Raw genomic sequence first — 12,162 nt, forward strand, 5'->3', positions numbered from 1 at the left:
GTGAGCAGAAATGACACCTTTTATAAAAGCCTCACAGCTAGCTCCAACATTCTCAGTGTGCTTGTTTATCTGCTGCCTGTGTTATATAAATGCTGTTATGTGATGTATGTGGCTGGAATTAATGGGATGTCTGGTCCACACAGTAAGGCACTGAGCAATTAGAGGAATGTTTTAATTAACACCAAAAGTATTTGACTGGAATTGGAAAAGAAGTCCATAAAACATGAAGGGAATGGAGATGCCTATGACAGACTTCACAAGGTGTTGAATTCCTTTTGTTCTGTATGAATGAGTAGAATAGAGATGAGTATTTGCTTTGATTAGTTCACAATGTCACAGTGACTTGACATGTAGAGGCAAGAGATGAAACTCCTGAAGGTGTTTTCTTTCCCCAAAACTCTCTGATGTGACACCAGGAAGAGGGGCGGGACTGACAATAAAACCAGAGTTTGTTTCTTTTGGTTGTTTTTTTAAACAAATATGAGCTGTGTTTTTTATAGGTCATATTATATAGCTTTAAAATGACTTTATAATAAGCATTACAGATGGAAAAGTTGAAATTTGACAGCTGATGAACACATTATTAGGTTAAAAGGAGATGAACCTTTGAGAAATACATGTACATATATATTTATTGTGCTGCTCCAGAAGTGTACCTGTTGTTTTGTAAAATATCCTTGAAATCAAAGGTAGCACTTGAAAAGGAAAAAAAATAAGTTTTTCTTTTTTAATAAAGTTGAGAAATATGCACTCAAGTGGAAGCTAAATAAGGTAACTATAAAAAGGTATTCTATTATTTAAAAAAATAGCGAGAAACTTCACAAAAAAGGTATTTTATTATTAAAAAAGTAACAAGAAACTTCACAATGGCCTGAAAGAAACAGACCGCTCTTTTTTATCAATTTTTAATCCACTCAACCTGGATTTGCCAGGGTACTACAATGAAAAACAGTTTCTGTGTATACTGACGACACAAAGAGAGAATTCTCTTTCAGTTTCAGGGAATCTACCAATTGTTCTGGTAGCTGTAATGCAGTTTTTCTCAGTAATTTCTATTTTTTATTATCTTATATTTCATCCAGTCAACTGCGGTGCCAAATTTCTTGTTTCTATGAATAAAACAGTGTCAAAGCATTTGAAGCTTTTTAATCATCAATCTAGCATGGGTGGAGACAAAACCTAATGTAGGCAGTGACTGGTTTCGTTTTTTCAACATGTCATTATCAACCAAATAACTCTACCTGAATGAGCCCATTGTTGTTTTTTAGATCTTTTGAAAACAGTTCTATGTTCCAGCAGCACTTTGCTTTACAACCATTTTCTGGCGGGCACCTTTTGCTGAAGAGGAGTCCAATCCCGTCACCCCTCCCGACATGTTTGGAAATCCATGAGCAGCCACATATTTACGGTACGCCTCTCGAATGATGCGGAAGGCTCGTGCGTTAGCATATGGTATGTCAGTCACCGGGTCTCTGTACAGTGCAGCCTTATGGGTAACAGGACAAACCTCCTGGACAGGGAGCTGGGGGCTCGACGTGCCGCTGTGAGGAAAGGCTGCCTCGAAGGCTTCGTCATCGCTGAATGTGATGTATGTACGAGAGCAGAGGCCTCCTGCAGGCTGCTGAGAGGGTGTGGTGGGATTCTGCGGTGTAGCCTGAGGGACATCCTGATCCAACCTTCAATAAGAGGAAATAGAAATTACTATTTTCACAAAACACCCTGTGGGCTGTTTGTCTTAATCGTGTTCAAATTATTGCAGCACAAAAAAAAGAAAAAAACTTATCTCGATGAAAAACTGTTTTGGTCTCAACAGTCTAAAAAGGATTAAATACTTGAGGGCAATATCACTGAAGCAGATTAAAGATTATGAAATATACAAACAGTGGTTCAACAAGGTCAGCGTTCCATCTACCAAATTATTCCTCCAGCTGTTTAAGTCTCTCCGTGGACCAAACGTACCCTTCAACATCTACATTTTCTTCTTTCAGGACCGAGTGAGAGACCAGCGGCATCAGGACTGAGTGGTAACGAATGGTTGGTCCTTCGAAACGCCGCTTCTTGTGCACTTGTTTCTTCTTGTCTGCCTCCAGGCGTTCATAGTTTTCTGCTCATAGAGAGAACAACAAATGAAGGGTGGCAAGTTCTGAAGTGTGATATTATAAAGAGATGACTTGAGAAAATGTTATTGGTAACTTACAGACAGTTCCAATTATTATTAACACCTAACTTTGATCTAGTTATGATTTGGTTTATACTGCCAAAAAAAGACACAGAATGCTTTTACCTAAAGATCGGATGTTGATCTCAGCTGTTATTTTGGCCTCAGCCAGCAGCTCCTCCTGGGTAAGGGGTCGGTCACGGTGGGCACCTCTCCGTCTCCTAGGAGCATCCTGCCGCTCCTGAAGGCGAAGGTTTGTCTTTCTGGTGTGTTCACTGGTGGATTGTCGCACTGATTTCCGGGCTAACAAACAAAAGAGTAATGCACTGACTACAAAGAAATCTAGATATCAAAATCACAACATTTTCAAGTGCAGTTAGGATTTAGTAATCAAGGTCCAAAGTGCTTTTAGTTTCTTACTCTCGCCAAAATCTTGGAATTCCTGTGGAATCCTCCGTTTGAGTTCCACTTTAGTTTTCTCGGTTTTCTTCTGCTCCTCTGAGGGTCTTTTGGGTTTAGGTTTTGCAACCTTTATAGGTTCCTTAGAAAAGGAACCAAAAAACAAAGCATACTCACTTCTGGTCTATTTCAGACATAATAAAATAAGGAGAGTTGCAGAGTGTTCATAGTGAAAAGTAGCTTTTAATTAGAGTTCACTTTACAGAATATTAAGAGATGAAAAATGCAGGCAAATATTTTATTAAAAAAGTCACTTACGAGTCTATTTTACAAATTTAATGATATTCTTGGTGTGAATTCAGATTGATGAAGAATTAAACAGACTATCAACTCTACCTTATAGGCCTTGGTTACAACCCGACTTTTCCTCTTGGGTGCATCCTCCTCCTGGTCGCTGTCTGGCTCGTCACCCTCATCAATGTCGAAGTCGCTGTCCACCTCATCCTCTGTGTCTGAGTGTTCTCCATGATACTCATCATCTCCTGATTCCTGAAACGATGGAGAGCATTATTTTAACAGCTCATCTGTAAGTGCGACACTCATCAAAATACTGAAATGTATGTTGTAAGTGAAGAATACAGTAACTGAGTGTAGTGCACACTACCCAGTGGCTTCATGTTAAACAATACTTACACTAAAAGTCAGATTAGCTCTAAGATTTCACGTAATGCTCAGCCACATTCTTGAGCGCAGCAATGATGAGGGTACCACAGGATTTGTTGGTGATTTTTTTTTCTGTTACTCTTGTTAAACTCAGCTGAGACGAACGTCTGAACTGCCTGATCAGCCGCTGCCAAAACCTCCCACACGAACCGACCCCTGAACCAGCAGCTGTTACAAGGAAATTAGCCAGACTGCAAATTGACGTTGACCAAACGTCATGTACAAATGTAAGCCCTGAATCAAGATGCAGCAGCAGCACATGACAGAATGCTGTGTCCTGACGCAGAATAAAGCCTGAAACTTTGACAGGTTATACTTCTTATACAGTGTAAAGCAGTGAAAACTGGCACCCTAACCTGGCTTTCACGACTTTCTTAGCTGTTAGGACGGACTGAGTCTGGATATTATCAGGTCTCTGTCACAGTTACAGAGGATTCACTATAGCACGGTGGTGTTGCTGAAAGCAGTGTTGCATAAACAGCCATAGGGTGACTCAAAGTGGCTTATTTTATAAAACTGAATGTGCATGAGACGTACTGTGAGAGAAAGGTACAAATCACATAACCTTGCTGCCAGTTTATCTGGCTTACCTAGGTGTAACAATAGAACAGCTTGACAACCACCTCTACATTGTTTAACTTGTAGAGGTTTAACATGGTTAACTTTCTTTGAATTGGTTGTAACAAGGTGTACCTTTGAATTTCGTTACAGCAAGTTTTCTCCTTTATCAATGTGGAAAGACTGGTCAAACCCACACAAATTCACAATTTGACCAACATTTAGATTATCTATTTACATCAAATGACGCTATATTTTAACATTTGTCATTATAAACTTGTCTGTTTCTTCCTTCACTGAACATATTTTGTCCATTGCATTTTATGTTTAGTGTCACACGTTTTTAAAATGTAATTCAAAGTCAATTATTGAAGCTAAGAAACGTTTCCTCTCTGTGGTTCAATGATAACACACTGACCCGGTCAGTCCAATACAAAATAATGCTAACCTCTCAGCTCATTCAAAACCTATCAGTCTATTTGCTTACCTCATTGAAGCCTCCATATGTTGTCTTGTAGAATTCATCTTCTTCTTCAGCATCCAATAATTTTGACATGCGGTTACCCGCAGTTTTTCTAGGCTCTCGACCTACAGCCAGAGTCATGTTTGTTTTTTCCAAATAATGTTCACCGAGCTAACGTGTTGTTACCCTGCTAGCTAACGCTGTGCTATTTAAACCGTTACTAGCTGCTTCAGTTAACTTCTCTACCTCGTCGTTACTCAATCATGTTCCCGTACTCATACTTATTCAAGTTACAGATAAGCTTTTAATTCACACGGTTATGATTAGAGATAGCAATGCAACCTGGATATAAAAAGCTAACCAATAGGGCTAACTGCTAACTAACTAGCAGTCACTGCCCCCTTCAGGCCAGGAAACACATCCGGAGCAGGTGGTTCAACTTCCGAGGTAGGGTCGATACGCACATTTAATCGCTGCTCTTAAGTTTGAAAGATATTGATGTGAAACCTGTTATAATATGTATATACATTATGATTATCCTTGTGAAAGAATGGAATTCATAATATGTAAAACCAAGGACATGGGCCCGGGATTAGTAGTTTCCATGGCAACAACAAAGCATGGATGAACGTCCCGTTGACATGTGTGAAGAATTTTCAATTCTTATAGATAGATATAACAAACCACGTTTTCAAATATCTTAAACTATACAAAACTGTGATATATATATATATATATATATATATATATATATATATATATATATATATATATATATATATATATATATATATATATATATATATATATCACATACACACACAAAACACACATGACATTTTAGAGAAACATTTTTTATTGAACCCTATCAGTTACTAAGAAAAAAAACCTTTTGAGACCATTAAAATATGAAATGAAAAAAAAAAAAAAACATAAAAATAGCAAAGACAGATACTCAAATGATTTTTAGTACAGGTAAAAAGATGACCAAAGTATGTTTGATAGACACCCATGCTGTTATTTAACCTTCATACAAGATCAAAATTCATATAATATCTTTGTTTATGGCAAACACCCGATGAATTTATTTGAATCAATAAACATTTTTTCAGGTTATTGACATCTACAATACAAAAAATAAACATTTGCTATAATCATTTGAAGCTCCACATCTGGCATGCTCATTAAAAGCTAATTAAATGCATTCTTGGATTGCTTTGCTATCATTGTGAGTCTGTCTTAAAAACATAAAATCAAAATTGAATCTCATCAGTCAATATCATTTTATTACATACCTCAAAAGATTTTTTAAGTTAGATCTCAAAAGGTTTTGATAGCAGTTTACTGTAAGCCTTTAGCAAGCGCTACCTAACATGCTTGAATCACTATGAATAAGTTACCTCTGTTTGACAAGAGTGAACATGCAGTAACATTTTCTTACTTCAACATGTTTTTTTTTAATTCAAACAAAAGCTTTGAATTTACTGATCACAAACCCTTGACCAAACAAGCAGGGACGTGTCTAGAATTATTTTTGGGGGGTGGGGGTCCAAGTCACGGTACAGACTATTGAAAGGTGGCACACTGAAATTAAACTTTTTTTCAAATGTCATACATAGATAGTAATAAAAAGTGTGATAAGGTATGATCAATTTATTTGCCACAAATAATGCACATCGTATATACCAATAGTCCAAGTGGTTGATCTTCTAACAGTCTGTGGGGTTCAGGCTACGCTCCTGCAAACAAGAAACCTAGAGGGAGGATTTGAGTCAAGCCAAAAAAAATCATAATAATACTAATACGATTTCTAACTCTGAATTTCAACTTTAATCTTGTAACACTAAAACTTTTTGATCTTTGAGATTAATTAATTTGTGTATCTATTTGTATTAACCGTGGCCCTGATCCTCCTTTGTGTGTTATACCAGGTGATCCTGAGTCATATTAATTTCATGGTGAACCTGCTTGTTTCCGTATGGCTGCCTGCCCCTCCTTTACCACCTGACGTGGTGCTTCGTGGCACGTATGCTATTGTGGCTGTGTGCTTTATCTGCCCTTTACTTTTGCTCCAAAAGAGCATAAAAATAAAACACACGCTCACAGAGCTGAAAAATGAGATGAACCCAATGGCTGCAGCTACCAGTAGTGTCTTAAAATCAAACGGAAATTTTTGATTCCCATTCACACCTGGATGTACAAACCAACCCGTGAGACGAGAGAGGTTTCTAGAAGACTTTGGTAAGGCTTGGACATGCAGTCTGACAGGCAGGCTGGTATTTCCTGCTGCATTAGACGCCACACAGAGATATGTACCGCTGTCTTGAGGTTGAGCATAGCGTATCTCCAGCGACCCATTGGAGAGGACCCATATTCTACCAGTAGGGGATACAGGTTTTAGCTGTGGGTTTAGCCAGGTGACAGATGGTACAGGGTCACCTTCTGCATTGCAATAAAACACCACAGTGTGACCCTGCTCTACTCTTGTTTCTTGACTTTTTCTGTTCAGGATACGAGGCTGCCGACAGGTGAGCAGGCCCGAGAGTTCATTTTCCTCCAGGTCCAGAAAATGCAAACCCTGGGAGTGGACTGAGGTAGAACAAGTCAGTGAGTTTCCACCAAAATCAAGAATGAGTCGTCTTCGGGCTAACCACAGCAAGCGGCAGTCACACGCTAAAGGGTTGTTATCGAGTCCCAGAGTTCTCAGCGTGTCCACTGACTGAAAAGCTCCCATCTCTAGGGTGGAGAGAAAGTTCATGGACACATTCAGTAACCTCAAGTAAGATAAACCTTTGAATGCTCCAACTTCAATACAAAGCAGTGATCCCCCCACCAGACGCAGCTCTTGGAGGCGCAGCAAGTCTCCAAGCTTGTTCCCTTGAATGTAGGTGATAGGGTTGAAAGAAAAGTCAAGAAATACCAGGTACACAAGATGTTGTAAAGGGATGTAAGGGACAGAGCTGAGGTTAGAGTGTGTGATGGCAAGGGATGTAAGATTTAGGCCAAACAGACTGTTCCCTGAGATCATCTTTAACCCGGGACAATGAGAAATGACGAGTTCTTTGAGGTTGGCTAGATTACGGAAAGAGTAGTTGGGCAGCGTTTCTATGCCAAGTCGGTGAAAGTGAAAACTTCTCAGCCTGATGAGCTGTGTGAGTGCCTCTGTTGGTACTGCAGTGAGGTTACAGCCATCAAGGTGCAGCTCTTCCAGGCTTGTAAGTCCAGAGAGGGCTTGATGAGAAATAAAAACTATGTCATTGTCTGCTGCTGATAAAAACTGCAAAGCAGGCAAGTCACAGAAAGTGAAATCTAGAAAAACTAGGATTTCGTTGTCGCTCATGTCCAGAGACTTCAGCTTTGGCATACCTGCCAATGCACCCACAGGTATGATCTTCAGGTGGTTGCGAGCAAGACGCAGATTTATCAGATTTTGTAAACCAATAAATGATTCAACTTCAATGAAGATCAATTCATTGTCACTCAAATCGAGGTGTAGAAGTTGAGGCAATGCCTTAAACTGCTGCTGCACCAGAGTCCTGATCTTATTATTTGTAAGATTAAGTAGTTTGGTGTTTTGTGGGAGACTGTCGGGCACTGTATTTAGCTGGCTATCAGAGCAGTTTGCTTCCAGCAGCATGGTGTTGCAACGGCAAGGCTGTGGGCACAGCCGGTGTGATTCACTTGTTAATGTCACCCCTGCTGCCAGCAGGTACAGAGCCCAGCACAGCCATCCATGGATGGCGATCCTCTCAAACATCTGGAGACCTGCCTGCGTGAGACAGAAAGAGAGAGGGACAGTTGTGGAGGGAGAAAAATGATATTAACTTGTGTCATGTCAGAAAAAAATGGATGGAAAGAGAGGGAGAGGTAGATTTTCAAAAACAGTCAGCTGCTGATGAAAGGTCAGACAGGAAAAAAGGATCTGATCAAATGCTGTCAGATTTCAAAGCTGAGTCATCAGTAAATATAAGCAGTTACAGTTGATTTTTATGTTCACAGTACCCAGCAATCTAAAATAATAAGATACAGGAGTCAAAGCTGTGTCATCCATGTGCTGGGACAATCTTCAGCAAATTCTCAAATATGCCAAATCACTGAACTCAAAAGAGCAAAAAGCTCAATCTCTCCCCTGTCTCTATTTTTGAGCCTTAAATTTTACTGGTTGTAATAAATTCTTCTTTTTCAGTTACTTTGTTTTACTATTGTTTTTTTTAAATTAATGACTGTTTTGTTATTTCTGCATTGAATGTATTTAAGTGATTAAAACCCCAGTTAACACCAGCTGTGTTTACATCTAACCTCTGTCTTGTAATACTACAAAAGCATAAAAACACAGTTTAAAGTTTAAAGCACAAATAAATGCAAGGGTTAAACTATTAATTTAGATAAACCAAAGAATATATCATGGATTTAAATGTGAACATTGTAAAAAGATGTTTTTATCTCAACAGTTACATAATCTACCACTCGAGGGCAGCAAAAGCAAATGTATATTTGTGTACAGTCTGGGTGCAACTGTTGAGCAACAGTTTAGAAACTGCAAATGATCCATGCAAATTGACTAAAAACTAAAAAGAAAAAAAAATCAAAAAAGGTATTAAAACTTTAATGTACATTTTCTTAATATGTAGAAAGATTGAATGCTTTGGAAGATAGATAAAACGATGAAGTGTCCAAAAAAACTATAACCCTTTAAAAAGAACTGGCATCAGCTCATGAAAAAATATGTGACTGACTAAGATGTGCTGTTTAAGATGCCCAGAGAGTGTTAAGAAGAAAAAAAAATGAAACACCTGTAAGTGTGAAGCCACCCTCTGTTTTGGCAGCTCTGCTCTTATGGAAGTATGGAGCAGGTGAGAAAAAGAGGTAGAAGAGGCAGAGAAACAACAAATTCCTCCATCCAGGACATTTAAAAATTGAAAATAACTCATATATAGTCTAAATAATCCAATGCAGACTTTGTCTTTTTCTACCTAAAGTTGTCATTTTCTTTTCAAACTAATTATTTTTAATTATGCCTGGTGCTTTTCCTTTAGGACTCTGCCGTCTGGATAAGTCAACAGAGTCAACATTTCAGAAAACAAACATCTACCAGTGATTCAAGGAGAAGTTCCCTTCTCGTGCTTTGGACATCATATTTCACTGGAGGTAATTTCATCCTGACAGTTACAGTAGGAAGCTGGGGAAATCCTGAATAATATAACTGCTGGTGATGACAGCGACTCCCCCAAGCAGTGAATGATGAAGTCTGACTCCTCCTGCGGGAGCGCACACACTCAAGAGTGAAAACAGTGCACAGAGGTGAAATCATAGTTATTAACCATAGCCTGAAAGGCTGGGAATACAGAACACAGAGTTTGTGATGAAAAGGTGAGTATTTTGGTTATCTAAAGGTTAAATAAAAAGAAAATCAAGGATAACTTACCGTATTTTTAGTCTGGAGGGCTCCCCTTTGTGATTACCATTTTGGCAATTCTGTATTTTTGAAAAACGAAAAAAAGATTGTGATGGAATTTTTGACCATAAATCCTGTTTATCCTGTGTTTACTCACAAAAAAAGAAAGAAAAGAAAAAAGAACTTTTAGTCCCTCAGGTCCACCTCCTGTAACTGAAAAAAAAAATCCTAATTACAGCTGTGACGAGACACACGTATCACAAGAAGCTTCACTCCCCATGTACAAGTTTTTAATGCCTCTATGGCTCACTTCCCCTGTTGCTCTACTGTCCTCATGGCAACAACAACAACCTGACTGAGGACGCGCGGCGCTCATTGCATGCTGGGGGATTATATGCACCAGATCCTGGCCTGCGTCCAGCATGCTGCACTGGATGACAGGAGGCAGGCAGACACAGGTCAGCCAAGCACCGTAGATGCAGGAGCAACACACAGATGGGGCTGAGAGTACTCGAGCTGACACTCCCTTTAAGATAAAGGAATGTCTCTGTTCTCTCTCAGAGCTGGTTGAGAGTTTGAAGCAGAATGAGGCGAACAAACTTTAATAAACAAGTTACCACTAGATGCTTGGAGTGACAAGATTGTGCTTTTAGCTACTTCAATTAACCAGTAAAGATTTGCTGGTTGTACCATTGTATGTTTACTCTACATACCACTCTTCAAGTAGACTAGTTCATTAAAGACAACTTTCTAGCTTTCCTGGAATCTTTTCCAAAATCTGGTTGCATAACCAGATTTTGGATTGCTTCTCTATCATCGGGCTATAAATATCAATCATGTGGCTGTGGCCCAGCTGCCAGGTGTTTTTCAGAGTCTACTGTAAAATTTGCCGCATGAAAAAGAACATTTCTTTTTTATTTGTCATCATCCCCAGTGTAAGCAGTATTAGTAGCGACTGCAAACTAATCGGATAATACGGATGTTTATCTCTTTGTTTATATGTTTAAAGGCTTTGTTTGTTTGTTATGCCTTTAGAGGACAGGATAGTGAATAGATCAGTAAACAGGACATGGAGGTGCTCAACCCAACCGCTTGGCAATACCAATATCAACATGTTATGGATTAAATAAAAAGTTGCCAGTCAGAGCATTCAGACAAATGACCAATTACTTCTCTCTTGATCCCTCTGGTTTGGATTTCTTCTGCTGAATGGAAGTATTAGATGGGATCATTAGCAATCTATCAAATGGCATTGATGCAATAAGAATAACCTCAGTTTTTCCCCTGAGAAAAAAAGGGGGGAAAAATTATAGACATTTATACAAAATACAAAAATAACATGTAAACCCTCCAGTTTTATGTATCTTTTAAGTAATTGGGTATTTGAAAGTCTCATTCCTGCTTAGTTGCAGGAATGAGCCATGTTAACAGAAAACGTGCGTGATCAGAAGAATAACAGGTGCTGAGTCAGGACCCAACCATCTGTTACCTCAGGGAACCTGCGTTCATCAGCAGATCTCTGTCCAACCCTAGAGTCAGACAGGGACAGAAACCCAGTGCTTACAGTCACAGCCAAAATAAAGTGTCTTATTATATAATATCCTCCTGTCTTGTAGCTATCATATTGTTTCATCCTCTTTGCTCCCTGTAGTGGTGACTGTTGATGGCTCACTGAGTAAATACTTTTTTCATTATTTTATTTTATTTTATTTTATTTTATATTATCTTTGTATTATTTACTTTGCCTGGTCAGTTCAGAGAGAGGGGTTATTGAGAAAGAGAAAAAAGGGTCAGGCAGGTATTGCCTTATCTTCCTAAGGTAGTTCAGTATTTCATAATTTGCTCTTGCTAAGTTTCACATTAGCCACTAAACCTTGACATTAAAATCCAGGTACAAATAATCAACCCTAAGAATATCCAGCTCAAGCAGCAGAAAGTTAGCATAGCTTAGTTTTAAAGAGTAGAAAAAGATTTAAAAACAAAATACAAAACATTACCCAAACGGTGTCCTCAGAGCTGAAAGCTGCAGTTTCAGGACTGTAATTCTTGGGCTTCGATGTGTAGCAACAGTTATGATTAGGATCATCAGTAAAAAAAAAAAAAAAAAAAAAAAATGCTGTCAGTGGTAAGTACACAAATAACCATGGTCTTTTTTCCCCGCAAAAGTACGCTCCTGAAACTGCAGACACATGCTACTAGCCTCATTAGCCGTTAGACCAACACCTAGCATTGACTGCGCTTAGCATTTAGCGTCAAGTAGCAGAACTATAAGTACCTATGTACTTCTAGCCATCACTTAGCCTGGCTAGCATTTGGTCTTGAAGAAGACAGTGAGCCTCCTTTGGAATTAAAAGTCCTGTACCCAAAGTAGCTAACCTGAAAGCTAATTAGTTAGCACTTAAAATGTGGTTTGATTGTCTAATAAACACGTTGTGGCTTCATGGGAAATGGTATGCAAAACCAATT

The 12,162-nt window shown here is 38.8% G+C and overlaps 2 protein-coding genes across 2 annotated transcripts; both read right to left on the reverse strand.

The window, feature by feature from the left end:
* Nucleotides 1-817: 817 nt before the first annotated feature.
* Nucleotides 818-4,736, reverse strand: vps72a (vacuolar protein sorting 72 homolog a). Its single transcript, XM_074686864.1, has 6 exons — nucleotides 4,326-4,736; nucleotides 2,954-3,106; nucleotides 2,579-2,699; nucleotides 2,285-2,461; nucleotides 1,960-2,104; nucleotides 818-1,676 (listed from the first exon to the last, which is right to left on the reverse strand). Exons 1-6 carry the CDS (start codon nucleotides 4,440-4,442, stop codon nucleotides 1,286-1,288), a joined length of 1,104 nt encoding a protein of 367 aa, XP_074542965.1. The 5' UTR covers nucleotides 4,443-4,736; the 3' UTR covers nucleotides 818-1,285.
* A 544-nt stretch (nucleotides 4,737-5,280) lies between these two features.
* On the reverse strand, nucleotides 5,281-10,048 carry LOC141802513 (leucine-rich repeat and immunoglobulin-like domain-containing nogo receptor-interacting protein 1). Its single transcript, XM_074686041.1, has 2 exons — nucleotides 9,727-10,048; nucleotides 5,281-8,070 (listed from the first exon to the last, which is right to left on the reverse strand). The coding sequence occupies exon 2, from the start codon at nucleotides 8,056-8,058 to the stop codon at nucleotides 6,244-6,246; it is 1,815 nt and encodes a 604-aa protein (XP_074542142.1). The 5' UTR covers nucleotides 8,059-8,070; nucleotides 9,727-10,048; the 3' UTR covers nucleotides 5,281-6,243.
* Nucleotides 10,049-12,162: the final 2,114 nt, after the last annotated feature.

The sequence above is a fragment of the Halichoeres trimaculatus genome, unplaced genomic scaffold (assembly GCF_033239565.1).
Source record: "Halichoeres trimaculatus isolate MK-OKI-2021-1 unplaced genomic scaffold, fHalTri1.1 fHalTri1_scaffold_14, whole genome shotgun sequence".
In the NCBI taxonomy this organism is placed as follows: Eukaryota; Metazoa; Chordata; class Actinopteri; order Labriformes; family Labridae; genus Halichoeres; species Halichoeres trimaculatus.